The sequence below is a fragment of the Nannospalax galili genome, unplaced genomic scaffold, assembly GCF_000622305.1.
Source record: "Nannospalax galili isolate Female #2095 unplaced genomic scaffold, S.galili_v1.0 scaffold666, whole genome shotgun sequence".
NCBI classification, from domain to species: domain Eukaryota; kingdom Metazoa; phylum Chordata; class Mammalia; order Rodentia; family Spalacidae; genus Nannospalax; species Nannospalax galili.
Window position 1 is genome coordinate 421324 of NW_008356473.1, and position 19021 is coordinate 440344.

General features: G+C 44.5%; 1 protein-coding gene across 1 annotated transcript; it reads left to right on the top strand.

Annotated features, from left to right (window-relative positions):
- Positions 1 to 4908: 4908 nt before the first annotated feature.
- Txn (thioredoxin) lies at positions 4909 to 18142 on the top strand. Its single transcript, XM_008854629.3, has 5 exons — positions 4909 to 5074; positions 10143 to 10247; positions 10899 to 10958; positions 17117 to 17182; positions 17929 to 18142. Exons 1-5 carry the CDS (start codon positions 5051 to 5053, stop codon positions 17989 to 17991), a joined length of 318 nt encoding a protein of 105 aa, XP_008852851.1. The 5' UTR covers positions 4909 to 5050; the 3' UTR covers positions 17992 to 18142.
- The last annotated feature ends 879 nt before the right edge of the window (positions 18143 to 19021 follow it).

The window sequence follows — 19021 nt, forward strand, 5'->3', positions numbered from 1 at the left end:
TTCATTTACTCCTTTTGGGAGGGGGGTGTGCACATGAAGGGTAGAGGACAACTTTGGGAGCCAACGCTCTCATTTGACTATGTGGGTCCTGGAGAATGAACTCAGGTGATCAGCCTTGGTAAAAAGTACCTTTACCCACTGAACCATCTCACCAGCCTTAGTCAAGTGTGTGTGTGCACATGGCTGTGTACACACGTGCATGCATGTGTGCATACCTCGAGGGGGGTGTGCACATGAAGGGTAGAGGACAACTTTGGGAGCCAACGCTCTCATTTGACTATGTGGGTCCTGGAGAATGAACTCAGGTGATCAGCCTTGGTAAAAAGTACCTTTACCCACTGAACCATCTCACCAGCCTTAGTCAAGTGTGTGTGTGCACATGGCTGTGTACACACGTGCATGCATGTGTGCATACCTCCATGCGTATTGGGAGCTGGAGAGATGGTTCAAGCAGTTAAGAGCACTGGCTACTCTTGCAGAGGATACAGGTTTGGTTCCCAGCACCCAGATGGTGGCTAATAACTGTAACTCCACTTCCAGGGTGATCCAATGCCCTCTTCTGGGCTCCTCAAGCACTGCATGCAGAGGTGCACTTACACTCATGTAGACAAAACACTCATACACATTAAAACATAAAAATAAAGAAATGTACGTTAAAATCCATTGCCATGCAGGCAGACATAGTGATTTCCAGGCCAGGTGGGGCTACAGAGAGACCCTGTATCAAAAAGATGAAAAAAAAATTTATTGCCATGCTTTTACTGGTTGCTTGCCTTATTGAGTTGTAAGACTTCTTTACACATGCAGGATTAAAGTCTTATTATATACATGAATTAAACACATGTTCTTCTAGGTCTGTGACTTGCCTTCTTTTTTCTTTTTTTTTCTTTTTTTTTGTCTCTTTGAGACGGGGTCTCCCTATAGCCCCAGCTGTCCTGGAACTCACTATGTAGACCAGGCTGGCCTTGAACTCACAGAGATCCACCTGCCTCTGCCTCCTGAGTGCTGGGATTAAAGGAGTGCGCCACCAAGCCTGGCCTTTTTATTTATTTTTAAGCATTGTTTTAATTATTTTTAAATGTTGGTCTACAAAGACTATCAGTTTTTACTTTAAACAATTCATTGTAGCTTTATTTTATGTGACATTTTCCTACTGGAACGTAAATCCTTTCATAGCTCTTTAAGACTCATAGCCTTGTGTGTGTATGTATGTGTGTGTGTGTGTCCCCGTGTGTGTATATGTGTGTAGGCATATGTTTGTGTGAATCTTACATTAAAATACTTAATGCTGAAAATATGCTATTTTTTCTATAAATAGGTTCTTACTTTTACTTTTTATGTTTTTGGAGACAGGCCCTGGCTGGCCTAGAACTGGCTATGTAGGTCAGCTGGCCTAAAACTAACAGAGATCTGTCTGCCTCTACCTCCTGAGTACTGAGATTAAAGGTGTGCACCACCACACCTGGCCTAAATTAGTGTGTAATATCTAAAATATTAACTTGTAAAGTACTATAATCCAGAATTCATAAACTAGTATAATAGTTCTTCACTGGTAAAATACATGGTGCTGAAGATCTATGAAAGGGCTTGAAAACTGTGAGCACTCCCCTCTCTTCCTGAGCAGGACATAAGGGGAGCTTTTGGCATCACTAAATGACTTCCTTGTACCTTAACTTCCTTCTCACTTAAACCAGGGAGGATAATGACCTCTTGCCTCAAGGTCACAGAAAGGAATGGCAGCCACACCTACCTCTGTCTGGCAGTAATGATTGTCCTGCTCCTGTTTCTTTGATCCTTTTCCTTCTACCACTTTCTATATCATAGTACTCAGAACTTAGTATATGACTTAATATGTGTCCTCATCTCAACCATCGTGATGGACACAGATTTTAAACCTAACTAATGTTGGCCTCTTCCTGAAGCCCTCCACACCAAGGTTGAACAAGGCATAGTGCACCTAATGAAATGAGATGTTTTGTCAAATGCAGAGTCCAAGGTTCCATCTGTGCTTCCCCATGCCTATCTAGTTGTGGTTTGGGCCTCTGCACTGTCACCAACACCCCAATGAGATCATCAAAGAACTCTGTGATCTGAGAAACCTGCTTCAGAAACCCTGTGGCTGTATTTTTTTCAAACCAGAGTCAAGACCAGATAAAACAGAGCAGACCTAGATCTCCATTCTCAGACTGAGCAACCCAGAAGCCTGAAGCAAGCTTATCATGTCACCCAAGCCCCGTCTCTACTCTTAATGATGGCATGAAAACATCCATTTGGTTCCTCAGCATCCATCTCCCCATTCTCTGGTATCTCCCTGGATTTCCTCTACTCCTTATCCAGTGATTCAAGCAAGGCTAATCCTTCCACCCAAGTCAATGAATGCCAATCCTCTGGGACATTTACAGAAACAAGAGCAAGATGGGGTGGGGGGGGTGCTCTTTCTCTTCCTGTAGGGATGTTCAGATAGTAGAACCTAAGCCTGCAGCTGTCTGGGCTGCCTTAGTGAGAGAGATATCTTACCAGACAATGACAAGGATTGAGAAGAGACGGTGTTCCTGTGACAGACAGGTTTAGGCCCCTGGAATTCCTGGGAACTGAGTTCCTATTGCTCTTGGGTTTAAGTCAGTTTGAGCTGGATCTCCTTGCAAGTGGGAATAACCATCAATACATGGAGTCAACACCCCAACCACTTCTGCTTCTCTTGCCCCATCACAGCTCTGCATGGACCCTCCCTCTCTGGGCTCCAAGCAGTGACTGCACACTGCTGTGCACACAGAGCATCACTTCCTTGAAACATTCTAAGGCTGTTTCCCACCTTGCTTCTTAAGACCAGGTCCAGTCCATTTTTCTTCCACCCTTTGGGAGGGAGGTTCATGTTACAGCTTCAGTGTTTTGTTTTGTTTTTTATTTTCAAGCTTCCTGGTTACTTAAGGCTAACACCTGTTTTACAGTAGCCCCATCCTCCCCAGCACTGCAGTCATCTGGGATGGACCTCATTCCACACACTAGCTTGTAGTCACAGTTCATGTGACACTCACTATACACCAAGCATAATTCTCTATGCTTTACATGTCCAGTAGTTTAGCTCAGACCTTTTATCAGCATGAGGTGGTGAGGTGGTATTATTGCCATTTCACAGATGAGGAGACTGAAGGACAGAAAAGTTTAACTGGCCTAAGGTAATCCAGCTACTAAGTGGGGGTGCAAATGAGGGATGCTAATTGCAGAGTCCAGACTCTTAACACATACTCTGAGCTCCCAGTTCCTCATTCTTTGTATTTACAACTTCCTCTGTGTGGATCCTATCCAGGTGCTAGGAGTCAGGACATACTGCAACTGGGTGAGTAGGCACCTAAGGGTCTCTGGGAGATGTCAATGAAGGAGACTTGGTCATTGGAGATCTGCCCCTCCCCAGGGCAGCGACTTGGTATGGTTGCCCATACAAATTTACCAACTAAATATAGCCAGGAAGCTGAGATGTAGCTGGACTCACAGGCCGGCAGATGAAAAGCAAGTTATAGATTCTGCTCTTCTGCCCAGGGCTCCTCTCTGCCTCAGTGGTCCTATGTGAGAGGGCTGTGGCCTTTAGGGCAGTCATCCTCCCAGTCTAGGGCTGTATTCAGAATATCCCCTTGTCTACGTCTTCACCCACATTCCTCAGCCCTCTAAAAATTTTGCGCAATTGGTTCAAAAGTTCTTGTTTTTGTCTTAAGTCAGTGGGGGCTGTGGGGTAGTCAGGAAACAGTTTCACCACCTGCAACTCATTGGCCCTAGGTGTTGCTTCCCTAGAGCTGCTCGGCTCTAAAGACACAGGCTTTGGCACCTTTCCTCCCAGCACTCTGGCTGTGTCCTGTCTCCACCTCAACCTCCAGCTTCTGGACTGGCCTTCGAGTTACACAATGCCACCAACATGTCTTGGCTTCCGCAGCTCCCAGTCCTTCAGATCTTTCCTGCACATCACCCTGGTATCAACACAAACTCTTCCTGACTTCTCCCTGGGCAGAAAAAAAACTCGCAAATCCGTGTACACTGTCACTGTAAATACAAGGTAGCCAAGGCCCCACAAGGCCCCACAGGTCTAATTAGTGCTCAGAACGACTATCATTAGAACGGTTTGTTGAGTGCTTCCTAGGTGTCAAAGCACTGTCCTCACCACTTCTCAAGCACTTAATCCTCAGGACATAAACACCATCACCATCCCCACCATGCCCTGCTCGTCCAGAGCAGGAAGGAGGGGCGACAGAAGAGAAATGTCAGAGAAATAGCCAGAAAAGAGGGGAGGGCGAGGTCTGAGCCACTTCCTAGTCATCGTTACTCAGCACTTTGTGAGGCATAGGTGGCATGGCAGCCCTTTTCGAGGAATCCAGCTCTGCCTAGACAGTCCCGGTGCTGTCCCCAGCTCCGGTCTGGGAACACCGGCCTAAGGCCTGGTTGGGGGATTGCCAAGTGATCCCGGAGGGACTCTGTGGGGGTGGAAGGGACAGCGATGCACTCGCCACGCCGTACGCAGTGAAAGCGTCCGGGCGCAGGGCAAAGCTTACAGTTTCCATCTGGATGAGGGCGGGGTGACGCCTTCAACTCCAGGGCGCCGTTGCCGGGGCGCTTGTGCTAGCCCCGCCCCCTAGTGGGTGGTGCCTTGCCACGCTTGTCCGCAACGGGGGCGGAGTCATGGGCGGGGCTAACTAGGAGCCCGAGCTAGCTCCGCCCCCTAAAGGCCGCGTTCCACAGCTCGGTGGAGCCGGGGGCGGGGCCAACTCTAGGGCCGGCTCGGAGCCACTTAGAGCGCCTGCGCCGGCTCGGTCCCTGGAAGCCGGGTTCCTGGGTGGGCCGAGCCCGGGGCGGGGAAGGGGGCGGGGTCTGCCGCGGAGCCTTGGCGGGCGCGGGAGGACGAGGGAGCACGTCCCCGCGGCGCGCGCCCGTCCGCCCCGCCCCGCCCTGTCGCTATAAAGGGACCGCGGGAGCTAAGCTCCACTCCAAGCTAGCTCCAGCGTCTTGGATCCGCTTCCATCGCTTTCTGCGGGCGTTTGTTAGATCCCTCCCCGCCACAGCCAAAATGGTGAAGCTGATCGAAAGCAAGGTATGCGTTCCCGGGCCAGGCCCGCTTGCCCTAGCTGCGGAAGGGAGGGTGGTGGGGACGCCGCCCCTCGGCATCCCCCGGGGTAGGGGAGAAGCAGCCCCGGGCCTGGGCGCGCCCGAAGCTAAGAGCACGCCCTGGGGGAGGGGGAAGGGAAAGGGACCCCCTGGAACGCAGGCTCCCGGGAGATGCACGCGCTGGCAGCGCCCGGGTTACCCGGGGCTGCACCTTCTGCACCCTCCCTGCCCGCCAACCCCAATCGAGCGAACATCAAAGGATGGAGGGAGTCCTCCCGTAGTTCCCCATCTGAATCTGGATTTGGGGTTCCAGGGGGCTGCATAGAGGAAGCGCGGGGTCTCCAGCTGCCACTCCCTCCCCCTGTGCCGTGCGGTCCACTCGAATGGGGTGTGCGGAGCCCCCCGGGAGCAGATCTAGGCCGGAGACTCCCCCCCCCGCCCCCCGTCTGCCTCCATCAGTGGCCGGCAGCAAAGATGACTTGTGCCTGGTGGATGCCGGGCTCGGGTCCCCACTGGAGACGCTCTGGAGCGTGCCCCAGGTTGCTGCGAGGTAATGAAGTCCAGGCCGCGCGCGGAGCTCCTCCTCCTGCGGCGCAGGGCGTGTTTCCGGCGCAGGCTTTGGAATGACTCAGTTCCCAGTGGCTGGGCCCAGGGCCCCGCAGCCCTCCTGGTTCGGTTCAGTGATTGACCCACAGTCGCTAGGCTCTGCTGGAACCAGGGTCCTCCCTGGGAGTTGTTGCCTCCAGCTGTACTCTTAAGACCATCGAGTACAAAGTCCCTGGTTCTGCCCTTTGAAAACATGCCCAAGGGAAAAAGTGTTCCCAGCGCCTCCTCCTGCGGCGCGGGGCGTGTTTCCGGCGCAGGCTTTGGAATGACTCAGTTCCCAGTGGCTGGACTCAGTTCCCAGTGGCTGGGCCCAGGGCCCCGCAGCCCTCCTGGTTCGGTTCAGTGATTGACCCACAGTCGCTAGGCTCTGCTGGAACCAGGGTCCTCCCTGGGAGTTGTTGCCTCCAGCTGTACTCTTAAGACCATCGAGTACAAAGTCCCTGGTTCTGCCCTTTGAAAACATGCCCAAGGGAAAAAGTGTTCCCATATTAGAAAGTTACTAAGAACCAAAATATTTCCAGATTTGGAAACCCAGAGCCTGTTACACTGTAATCAATCAAGGGAATAGTTGCTAAATGCGAAGTCTGAAAGTGAGTGGGGAAATTAATGCATGGTAGACCCCAGCCGAAAGCATGCCTCCTGCTGTGTCCCTCCAGCTAACCTAGGGAGGCCGGTGGAAGGCAGACCTTCCCCCTTCAGGCTTGAGCACCCCTTTGACCCTGGTTGGGTAACAAAAGAAAAAATGTTATACAGTGTCCTGCCCTTTTCGCTACTTTTATTAGTGACTTCGCTTCTCCCCCTCAAGTGTTGATGGTCATCTGTTACCTCTCCTTGTTTGTTTTTCCTTACTGGAATCCTCTTTTGCTTATTTGGGAGTTTCGTTGTTTGTTGTTGTTGAGACAGCCTCTAACTCACTATGTAGACACTGGGCTCAATCTCGGAGATCCACCTGCCTCTGCCTCTACCTCACCCTACTACACTAGTATCCTTTCAAATGGTGTGAGCATTTATATCAAAAATAGCAGCCCACTCATATCTTGGAAAGAGATCCTTAATAGTGAGTTTTGGTCCATATCAGCTTTTTGATACCTCTGTGACAAGTTAAGTCTGCCTTGGGATGGGAAAAGAAATGGGAATTCTGTTCTCCAGCATCTGACACCGTTATCAATGTAACCCAACAGTTGAAAGCCTGCAAGGGGCAGAGAGGATCTTTGAGTGGCCTAGATGAATTTCCTCAGAATACACCCACTGCCAATGGGAAGTTGATTTTAGTTCCTGGAGCACCTTGTTGGGCTTATCTCTTTGAGCTGCCCTGCTTAGGAAACCTTTGCCCTTCCAGTAAGAAAGGTGTATGGTGCTGACAGGAAACCGGTTATAAATAAAAGCACTAGCTTGGGCCCCAAAGGCCTTATTACAAGACTCTGATCTAGAGTCATCAATCAAAAGTTAACTAATCTGATTATTTAATAAAGTATTGAATACACTTGATGTTTAGTCTAGTGACTAAAGCTGGTTCCTTTGGCCATACAGAACATCTCTGTTTCTGAGGACTCTGGGTAGTTCAAGACCACTGATAACTTTCCAAATAGGAGTGGAATGATGAACTATGGTGTGTTGAGGAAGAAGTCCACAGTTGGTTTGCTTTTTAAAGAATGCATCTCCCAAAGCTAGGTGTAGTGCACACCTTTAATCCCAGCACTCTTGGAGGCAGAGGCAGGTGGATCTCTTGAGATCAAGGCCAGAGGCCAGCCTCATCTACATAGTACCAGGTCAGCTGGGGGCTACAGGGAGACCCTATCCCAAAAAAAAAAAAGCAGCTCCTATTTATTGAACTACACCAGGGCACTTCAACAAGTGCTTTACAGATAGACCAAGTTCATGACTCATCGCCAGCTGTGAATTCAAGGCCTGCCTAAGCTACAGAGTGAAACTTTCTAAAAACAACACTTTCAGTTACTGCCTTTGAGGGGAGGAGTTGTTACATCTTTTTGGGGGGGTGTACACTTATGCATGTCAGACGGACAACTTGTTAGGAGTCTATTCTGTCCTTCCATGTGTGTTCCATAGTTAAATGAAGCCCATCAGACTTGCTAGCAAGTACCTCTACCTGCTGAGCCATCTCACCAGCTCCTGGGCTGGATATATTTAAGAAGAAAGATAGTTACTCTACTTTTTAACTATGGCAGTTGTATTGTTTTGTTTCCAGATAATTGGTGTCAGTGATGGGGATGTTTATCAATCATGATTTAAAATAATGAGCTCAGGGCCAGAGAGATGGCTCAGCAGTTAAGAGCCTTAGCTGTTCTTGCAGAGGACCCAGGTTCGGTTCACATCTCCCATGTGGCAACTAACAACTGTAACTCCAGTTCCGGGGGCTCCAATGCCCTCTTCTGACCTACAGGCACTGCATGACATGAGTGCACTTACATACAGAACACACTCATATACATAAAATAAAAAGTAATCGATATTTTAAAAATAATGAGCTAAATATTGTGATTTGCTCCTTACTAGGTCATTTAGAATAATTTCTAGGCGGATACTTCAGTCACATTTAAGCATCTTGTGGAGATTACACATCCCTGCCTCTAATCCTGTTCATTTAAGTCAAAAGTTACTGTTCCAAGCCTCTTTTTCAAAGTTTTGGGTAGTTTTGCTTGGATTTGATTCATAGCTGGTTTGGAGGAATCTTGAATGTCTGAAGTACGTTAATTCTGTTTTTCACATAATCTCGTGAAATTCTTATTGAGAACCATGTTCCAAATACAGATATCATCAGACCAGCCTTTTCTACCGTCTTGCCTATGACTTGCTGTAGAGAATGGGTAGTTTGACCTTCTTCTTAAAAATCACATAAGGGCAGGCTTTGAATGAAATTCACTGGCAACAATTGGTAAATTGGAAAAGTATTTTCCATGCTTCTATGCTGCTCTGTCCTGTATCCCTACCTCCCACCCCCAGAGATGGCACTGGAGTTCTACATAACTGTAGTCATTATAGGAGGTCATGTCATACTGCTCTGTAGTTCTCAGGAATGACATTTATGGATTTTCCTGAAAAACATGAGGTAGAAGTTAAAGACCTAAAAAAGTAACCGTACTCCACAAAAACTCACGTTTGTTTTTTGTTTAGAGTTAAACTCAGGTTCACGTTTTATTCTTACAGTATTCTGTAAACTTTGCTGAGCCAGCTCTAATATGATTCTTAGCTTGTCAGGGAGGGGAAGTGTTAGTTTTTGATTAAACTTATGTGACCAACATTTTTTTACCTGGAGGAAACCCAGACTTCAGATATAGATGTTTGGATCTCTCTTTGTTGCCCTGTTTGGGTTTGAATCAGTATCAAGTGACTAATGGTGGTTTAAATGAGTCCTTAGTAACTAGAATTCAAGGTTCCTAGGGTTACAGTATTGAGGCTCTTGGTAAATAATTCAGAGTGGTAGTTGGTAAGGGATTTTTGCTGGGAATTTCATGTGACGTATGTTACTCAAGCAGAATAGCTAAAGAAAAATTCCTTCCTGAGGAACTAAGACTTTGATTCATTTAAGGAACATTGAGAGTATAGTTTTGAGCTAAATGGCAAAAATCAAAGGTTGACAAAGCAGTGTGATCTCAACTCTAGACTCCCTTTTTAAAGCACACAAAGGGGGCCAGAGAGATGGTTCAGTACCTGCTCTTCCAGAGGACCTGATTTCTATTCCTAGCCTTCATGTTGTGGCTCACAACCACCTGTGACTCCAGCTCCATCAGACACCCTCTTCTGGCTTCTATGTGCCCCAGCACACACACATACTTAGGTGTTGGTTTCTTCTTGTGTAAGGTAATATGATTTTTCTGTTGCTGAAATCTGTCTTTGTGAGACTTCTTCATTGCAGTGATCCCTTTCATCAAATCCCTAAGAGTTCAGTGTCTGTCATACAAATAATTTTGGCGTGAAAACATTTTTAGTCCTACTGCTTGTTTTTCCCTTTCCTTTGTTTCTCTGTAGAGCACTTGCTTAGCACGTGCAAGGTCCTAGGCCCAAACACCATCACTGCTCCCAAATTGGCCAATTCACAATATTTTGTAAAATAGTCCAGGAAACATGAAGGCCAATACACTTTCCTTATATCTTATTTTCTCTTATCACTATCACAATACAACTGCAGGGGAAGGCTCCTTGACAGCTACCTTATTTGGTTTGTTTGGGTAAAAAGTGGGCCCTAAAAACAGAACCTTGTAAGCTGTGCTTCATCTTTTCGTTGGTTAGATTTTTTGGTTTGTTGGTCGGTTGATTTGAGATAGGATCTCACTGTTGTCTGACCTGGAACTCACTATGTAGACAAGGCTGGCCATAGTTGGACTCAACAGAGATCCACCTGTCTCTGCCTCCCAAGTGCTATGATTAAAGGCATGAGCTGCCATAGCAGATGTGTCATCTTATTAAATGTGTTTCTTTCCTCCTTCTAGGAAGCTTTTCAGGAGGCCCTGAACTCTGCAGGAGATAAGCTTGTGGTGGTGGACTTCTCAGCCACGTGGTGTGGACCTTGCAAGATGATCAAACCCTTCTTTCATGTGAGTATAAGAGATTTGTGCTTTGAGGCTGCTTGGTAGTCAAAAGCTAGGAGAGGGCACTGTAAATGGGTTTAGGGGTTTGTTTTTCTGAATCATTTGTCCAAGCATAATAGCATAACAGCTTCCGTAACAGTTGATTGAGGACAACTTTCAGAAATTCTGTTTGTCATAAGTACTTTGCCCTTTTTTTCCAATTTGAAATACAGGCCCAATGATTCAGACTTCAAGGTTAATATGCCAAATTATTTTACCCTTGGAAGAGTTTGATTCAGGGACAACTGTGCTCCTTCTGCTTTACCTGGTCTTTAAGCTGAATTTTTAGAACTGAGCCTGGTGAGACGGCTGAAGCAAATAAAAGCACTCACGGCTTGCCATTGAGGCCTGGTGACCTGAGTTCAGTCCCTGAAACCCAGCTGGAAGGAGAACCAGTTCCTGAAAGCTGTCTCTGACCGCCACAGGCTTGTTATGGCGCATGTGCTTACACACACACATACACACACACACAACACACATGTACGCTAATAAAATATAAACTTTAAATCAGTGTTTAGATCTGTAGTCTCATAGTTGCCTTTGAAGCAGCTTAAGTATTGATTACCATTATCCCGTGCTAAAGGTTTTTTTTTTATTTTTTTATATTTAATTTTCCAGTCCCTCTGTGAAAAGTATTCCAATGTGGTATTCCTGGAGGTAGATGTGGATGACTGCCAGGTACGTAGAAGGAAATTAGACTGCTGAGCTTCTCACACTGGCCTTCCCTCTGAATTCTTCCGTGCTTTTCTAAAATAAATGCATCAGTAATACTAGAACTGTAACTCCCAAAAAACCTATTTTGGAAAAACAGTTATGGGTTTAATCCAAATACTAGAAGCTGTATACCGTCCATTCTAAAATCAATATCAAAACAATAATGCGAGGAAGACGGAGGCTCCTGCGTCTAGTATGCCTGCATTCTGCCTACTGTTCTGAAATGCTCTGTGGACGCAAAGTTGCACTTGGCTATTAGAGTTGGTAGATCTAATGTATCACGAAATGGTGAGGCTACTTTTGAGAGTCTTTGTACCTCTTATGGCATAGGAACTGGTGTTCACAGGCTTACTGTAGTTGTGGTTGATTTTAGTTAATGAGAAAACAAAATGTTTTAGCAAATATTAGAAGGCCCTAGCACCCTAGAGAGCTGGGAGAATAATTGAGAGGAAGCACCAGACTTGTTTTTACTTAGCAAGTTCTTGTTTTACTTTTGATATGCTCCAGGTACTTTCTAAGTACTAACCTCTAGCTCTCTCTGCTGTTGGCCTCATTTTAAAGATGGGGAAACTGAAACACTGAGAGGACACCCTTGGAGGCAGCAGGGAGGTTCCTCTACCTGAGCTCTTGTCCCCACCCCCACTACCTTTCCAGTACTGCCTGTGGGTGTAGATCAGGTTCTTAGCATATGACCTTGCTTCAAACACTGGCCCCTGGGTGAGCTTGCTTGGTGGAGGAGCACTTTCATTTTCCCCATAGGGCAGGTAGAAGTGTAGATTGGGACAGCACAGACCCTGGACTAGGCTCCAGACCTGACTGCTTTAAGCTAATCTTCCATCTTCCTGAGCCCTGGTTCTCTGACTGTAATTAGATCCAAAAGTGCTAGAGAGTCACTCAAGGTGTAGGCAGTCCTTTAAACACCTAGCTCCCACCACCCCCAGATCTATTCTCAGTATGCTTTCTGGCCTGTCTTTGCTTGTGCCATCTCCTCTCCCTGGCCCATCCTTCCCAGCCTGGCTAAGCCTTAGTCATAAGCTACCCTTCTTTTTCATGTACCTTTCTCCACTAGTTCCCTTTTATGCCACTAGGTTTGTGTCTCTTCCACCGTGTTCATACAGTTGTCTTTGTTCCTCTTTCCTTCCGAACTTCTGGTGGTGAGGTAGGATTGGTCCACACTGCTCACACTGCTTCCTAGTTCTATTTTAAGAGTGGCGTTTGCTCAAGTTTCTGTGCTTTGCTTTCATCCTCTGAGATGGCAGTGGTACTCTGACATTATAAGATGGTTATCAAGATTGAGCAAGATCATAACTTTGGAGTGCCTGGCTCATAAGTACTCAGTGAACCCTGGCTGTTTGAGAGGTGGTTGAGCATCGAGCATCCAAAGTACTCTGACATCGAAACCATTTTGTGTGCTGACATCATGCATAAAACGTTTCATTCAGATTTAGGGGGTGTTTCAGGTTTCAGATTTCAGATTTAGAGGAGGAAATGGATCTATCAGTAAATTTTATGCAAATATCCCAGAATCTAAAAACTCAGGATAAGAATATAAGTTCTTGTGGGGAGGGGAAAAAAATCTTTGTTCCTTGTTTGGTTTTTTTAATTTTTATTTTATGTGTATGAGTATGTATGAGCATATATGTCATGCAGTGCCACAGAGGTCAGAAGAGGGTTTCGGATTCCCCTGGAACTGTAGTTAAGGATGGTTCGTAGCCACCATGGGTGTTGGGAATCAAACCTGGGTCCTCTGCAAGAGCAGTCAGTGCTCTTAACTGCTGAGCCATCTCTCCAGCCCATTTGTTCCTTGTTTTGATAAACTTTTTTTTTTTTTTTTAAACATACCTAGGAGAAATTTGCCCTTGGACAAGATCAATTGACCATAATTGACTGCCATATAATACAGTTTCTTTTTTACCAGGCTAAAAGTCTGTGGTGGGCCCTCTATTTCATGAACTCCCTACAGTAATTGTGAGTGGGTTTTAGTAGCCACTACAGGAGTGGAGAGGGGACTGCTAGACAGATGGTGATGGGGGCAGAGCAAAGCCCTTACCGACCTGGACTGGTGTTCCTTCTGCCTCGGTCTTGACTCTATAAGACAGGCAGAGCAGCCACGGACCTCCTATTACAGCTCCTTTGTGTCTGTTTGGAGCTCTTATCAACACCCTAAAAGTGTCTGTCAGGACTGGAAGTGACCCCATGACCAATGGGGGGACCTTTAACTTTGCTTCCATATAAGGAAAATAATTTTGGACTCACAGAAAAGTATGGATGTTGGCCCTTTTGAAATTGTACACTGATCATATTGAATTGGCGGCCAAGGTGATATGATTATGTATTTTGTAAATTAAAATGAGACAAAGCTGTTTTTCTTGGCTTCAGTTGTCAACTTGACACACCAGAAAAGGGTGCCTCAATTCAGGGAGGGCCTCCATCAGGTTTGTCTGTGGGACATTTTCTTGACTGACCCACTGTGGGTACTACCATGCCTGGGCAGGTAGACCTGGACTGTATAAAGGATGGTAACTGAGCAGACCAGGGGGTGCAAGCCAGTGAGCAGCATTCTCCTGTAACCTCTGCTTCAGGTCTAAGTTTCAGGTTCCTGCGTTGATCTCCAGCCCTGATTTCCTTGATGCTGGATTGTGACATGGGAAAGCTGAAATAAACCCTTTCCTCCCTAAGGTGGTTGTGGTCAGTGTTTTATCTCAGCAGTAGAAAGTAACTAGAACAAAAGCAACTCTGTAATCTTTTGAATACCACTTATTTCAGTTTTGACCAGAACGCTAGAAATGAGTTTATAGAAGTATCAAAGCATTCTTAAAGTACTTTGGCCCCATAGAGTACTAACCTAGAAACTAATGCAGTTCAGTTCAGAACAGGACTAGTTTATACATACTAACAAGGATCTCTAGGAAGAACAGGTAGGCAGTTGCCAGGGCTTGGGGATGGGAGTGGTGTTTAATTACAACCCAGCCGCTAAAAGAAATTTGGGGAAGGAAGAGAACTGCTTTACACCCTGTTAGTGGTACTCACGTAACCATGCATTGGTTAAAATTCAATATACTCTGTAAAAAAAAAAAAATTAAATTTTTCTCTATGTACTTTTTTGATATTTTTTTTAAGCAGGAAGTGGGAATATGACCCAGAGCAGGCAAACTTTATGTTTTTAAATGAGGGAAATGATAAAAGGAACTTAGGGTCGATGAATAGTATTTCTGGGCGTGGCCACACACATCTTTAATCCTAGCACTTGGGAGGCAGACAAATCTTTTTGAATTAGAGGCCAGCCTGGTCTACATAGTGAGTTCCAAGCCAGCCAGGGCTACATAGTAAGAAGGGGGAAGAAAGTGCGCATAAGCCAAGTGTGGCAGCTCACACCTGCCAAGCCACCCCAGGCTCTAGAGAGAGACTCAAAGTAAAACAAATAGTATGCGTAGCTTTCTGATCGCTCTAAGAATATGTATAAGTAGTCCATAGAACATTAACTGGGCATAGTAAAGATCTAAAATGATTACAGAACTATCTGGCTTTACTAAAGTCCATAAAGACTTTAATAGATGGTAACGCTGTATTCATAGAGGTTGACTCAGCGTAGTTAATGTCAATACCCCCACATTTAAATTTAACCTAGTCTCAAGCTGACGCGTTTGGGAAATTTATTGTGATGCTCTGAAACAGTATAGACACGAAAATGGCAAAGTATTTTCTAAAAGAAAATAGGGAAAGACTTTAGTAGACAGTCCATACAAATGTGTATTAGCTGCATTTAACAAGAGTAGGTAGAATAGAAAGCCAAAAAGAAAGAAAAAGACTGTTTAACCATATATTAATAATTAACCGTTAGAGTTAAGGTGTTGCCTATCTAATTTCATTCTGTATTGGTGTGTAAATCCAGAAGATAAAAAACTTGAAGGAGATACTGAACGCACAGAAAAGATAGACACTGTAAAGACTCTATCTCATGTGTCTGTCTTTCACCGTTGAGGACAAAGCTGTAGAACTGAGGCCTTTAGATGAGGTATAAAACCTGCCATAGGTGGGCAAGGCTGATGGGTTTGATGGCAAAAGATCATGATCAATGCCGATCAGCTGAAATTCTGTGGAAGGTAATTGAATAATGTGTGTTTAGGGACTGAAGCACAGGCTGTCTCAGGAGTTTTGCATCTAGGGTTGCTGGGTGGAAGGCACAGATCAAACCAGTGGGTGGAGACATTTGTACGTTACGATTGAAAGTGAATTAGGAAAAAAAAAATCAACACTTCCATAGCAAGCTGGATTGCTTAAGATATGGTTTGTTCAAGACTGAATAACTGTCTTAACACTTAAGAGCACTAGCTGCTCTTGCAGAGGACCTAGATTTGGTTCCTAACACCCACATGGTGGCTCATAACTGTCTATGACTCCAGTTCCAGGATATCTGATGCCCCCTTCTGAATTATGCAGGCACCAGGCATGTACACGGTACACATACATACATGCAGGCAAATACACATAAAATAAAAATAGAATCTTTTATAAAGTATTTTATTTTTATTTTATGTATATGAGTGCCTACATGTATATAGGCATACCTACATGCATGCAGTGCTCATAGAGGTCAGAAGAGGATGGTTATTAGCCACCATGTGGGTGCTGGGAATCAACCCGGGTCTTCTGCAAGAGCAGCCAGTATTCTTAACCACTGAGCCATCTCTCCAGCCCCCCAGATAAAGTCTTAAAAGTATGGTTCGTACAAACAGTGACTGCCGTGCATTGTGGGTATTTTGTATGGAGAAGCCCATATCTGTTGTCTATGTGCATGTATCTGTGTGTGTATGTGCACATACCTGCTGTGTGTTTTACAGTACATACAGCATGAGTATGTATTAGGTACACGAGTGATTAAAATGTAAACAGTATCTAGTAAAGAATGTGAACACTTTTTCCAATTTCTCTTTGTGTGTAGTTGTAATAATTTTAAATTAAAATTGTCTGAAACCCAGCAACTCTGTCTTATACTTTAAAATCCCAGAACGTATGCATGTATTCAGAAGGATACATACATAAATTGGAAATTATCTAAAAGTTCAAAGTTCAGTAAGGGGAATTAAATCATGAAGTAAGATACTCTGCCAAAAAAAAAAGAAATAACTTTGGAATACAGTAACATAATTAATACTTTAAATTTTTTCTATATGAAGATGAAATTACAGTTGTAAATAAGATCTATGAACACAAACACAAGAACTCATTAACACCTGTTTTTTTTTTTCTGTTTTTTTTTCTTTCTTTCCAGTTTTGTGATTTATTTATTTTGGAGACAGGGTTCTGTAGCCTAGTCTGGCCTTAAACTGTCTATGTATTGGAGTATGAACTTGAACTCTTGGTTTCCCAAGTGCTGGGATTACTTGTGTGTACCAACATGCCTGACTAAAAGTAGCTTTTTGATCAAGGAGTTGTAAGTGGATGTCTAGTCTTAGCAAAGCATGATGGTATACACTGTAATCCCAGTACTCGGGAAGTTGAGACAGGAGGATCTTGAAATTCCCAGCCAACCTGGGCAGTGTGTCAGAATCCTGTTTCAAATAAATAAAAGGGTTAGGAATGTTGCTCAGTTATAGGGTGCTTGCCTAGGGTGTGCAAATCCCTGGGTTTCATCCCGGCACCATAAATAATAATTATCCAGCTCTTAAAATCATCTGTATATACCCCTTTCCCTTTATAAAACTGGAAAAACTTAGCAAGAAACAGGAGCTGCCAGTTCTGGGGTATAGAATTTATTTTATTTTTTGTGTATGAGTGTTTGGCCTGTGTGTATGTAGGAGTACCATGTACATGCAGTGCCCACAGTAGCCAGAAGAGGGCGTAAAATTCCCTGGAGTTTATCTGGCACGTGGATGCTGGGAAGCAAACCCTGGTCTTCTGCAAAAGCAGCAAATGCTCTTAACCGCTGAGCCCATTTTCCAGCCCCAGAGTAGAATTTGCCGTTTCCTGTTCACAATACTAAACTAACCAAGAGCTTAATTGAATTAAACAGCAAAGTGAATGACTACAGAGTAGATGATCCTTGTAGCATTTGGAGTGGAAAAAGGATCTGGGTTTTAGAATTCTAGTTCACATTCTTTGTCTCCTTGATTCCCACCCAGGATGTTGCTGCAGATTGTGAAGTTAAATGCATGCCGACCTTCCAGTTTTATAAAAAGGGTGAAAAGGTATGTCTGTCTGGCTTTAGGAACACCAGCTGGGGTTGGGTGTGGTGGCATATGCCTGTAATCCAGCACTTAGGGGGCTGCGGCAGGAGGATTGCTGTAAGTTCAGATCAGCATGGGCTACAGAGTGAACCCTGTCTCAAAGAAACTAAAAAACAACCAAGCGAAAAATACTAAGTGCGCAAAGAAAATGTGTGGTGTAAACACAGAAATAATTGAAAGAATGTTCACATGAGAAGTTTGTCACCGCGCTCTAAGAGACATGGCATTGCATGTAATCTCAGCAGTTGAGGCTGAGGCACAGACACCAGGAGTTTGAGGCTCGTCTGGGTTTCATAGGAGACTATATCTCCAAAAAACAGAGAAGACTATGTGTTCATTGACCTAACTACGTAATGTGGTAGGAATATAAATAAAAATTAGTCTTTGTTAGAATAATCAATAAATCCCTATGACTGGCGCTTCATCCTTATATCAAAAAGTGTATTTTCTTAGACTTTGGCAGGTCATTTGCTAAGAGATGCTTGTGTTTGGGGGTGGGGAAATCACACTGGAGCCTTTTGGCTTTTCTCCAAGCTTTATTTTTGCTATTATTTTTAAAAAGAACGCTGCCATTCAGGGAAGTTTGTTATTTTAAGTAAGATACTGCCTCCCCAACCCCCTCAATTTTTCTGCTCTTTTTCTGATCATATCTTATGTACTAATAGTGACACGGTGCTAGATCTAACATCCAGTTCATTTCTTAACAGGTGGGTGAATTTTCTGGAGCTAACAAGGAAAAACTTGAAGCCACTATTAATGAATTTGCCTAATCATGTCCTGAAAGGCATGCCCAGCCACCAGCTGTTTAAAGCCTGTAATTTTTTTAATTTGCAACAAAGTATGAGGTATGGAGATTCTATACCCAACTGCCATCTGATTATAAATGACAATAAAATATTAATTCTACCCTTTTTAAAACTGCCTGGTGTCTGCATCGTTTTTAATATAATTGAGAAATGGCCTGATATAATCCCTTCATTATTTTTAGTGACATTTTAAGGTTAAAATGAAATACTGCTATCTTAATGTGTTTCTAGAAAAAAATTTCTTGTTATGAGCAATGCAAGTATTAAGAGCATTAAATTCTTTAGGGATTTATATGCCTATGAACAGAAAATAGTATTTTCTGTTCTAGTGGGTAAACCTACTGTGTGGGCTGTACTACTGAGCGTGTCCAATATTGATGTCTATTCCTGATGAAACTATTGATGTGAGATTCCCGTATTGATGTGAGCTGCTAATTCCACTGATGGTGAGAGTTTGGAGTTTTCTATGATGCACTGAGGGGCTCCAAACATTACTGTGGAGATTTTAATTTTTCTCTTTTTTAATGTGTATGCTGCATGTGTGTAAATGCACCTTTGTCGTACAGTGACTGAAGAGGTCAGAAGAGGGCGCCAGATCCCCTAGAACTGGAGTTACAGATGGTTGTTAGCCTCTAGGAATAGGACCTGGATCCTCTGTAAGAGCAGTCCGTGCTCTTAATCATTGAGCCTCGCTCCAGCCCCAAGATTTTTATTTTTTTAAGAGAGCCTGGTTTTAGCTGGGTATGGTAGGACATGCCTGTAATCCTAGCATGTGGGGGGTAGAGGAGGGTCAAGAGTTGAAGGTCCTCCTCAGCTCTACAGTAAGTCCAGGCCAGCCTGAAACTAAGACAAAGACCCTATCCTTAAGAACAAGAAGAAAAAAACATAGCCTGATTTTGTCAGCCACATGGAGCTTCCAAACTTCCGAGGAAAGGGTATGAAAGTGATTCAGAAACCCTTGTTTCTTATGTTTGAAATACAGAAAGTGAATGGG

Coding starts and splice junctions, on each gene's coding strand:
- Txn (XM_008854629.3), top strand. CDS start 5,051: ATGGTGAAGCTGATCGAAAGCAAG. Junction 5,075..10,142: donor TGAAGCTGATCGAAAGCAAG/GTATGCGTTCCC, acceptor TCCTCCTTCTAG/GAAGCTTTTCAGGAGGCCCT. Junction 10,248..10,898: donor TGATCAAACCCTTCTTTCAT/GTGAGTATAAGA, acceptor TTAATTTTCCAG/TCCCTCTGTGAAAAGTATTC.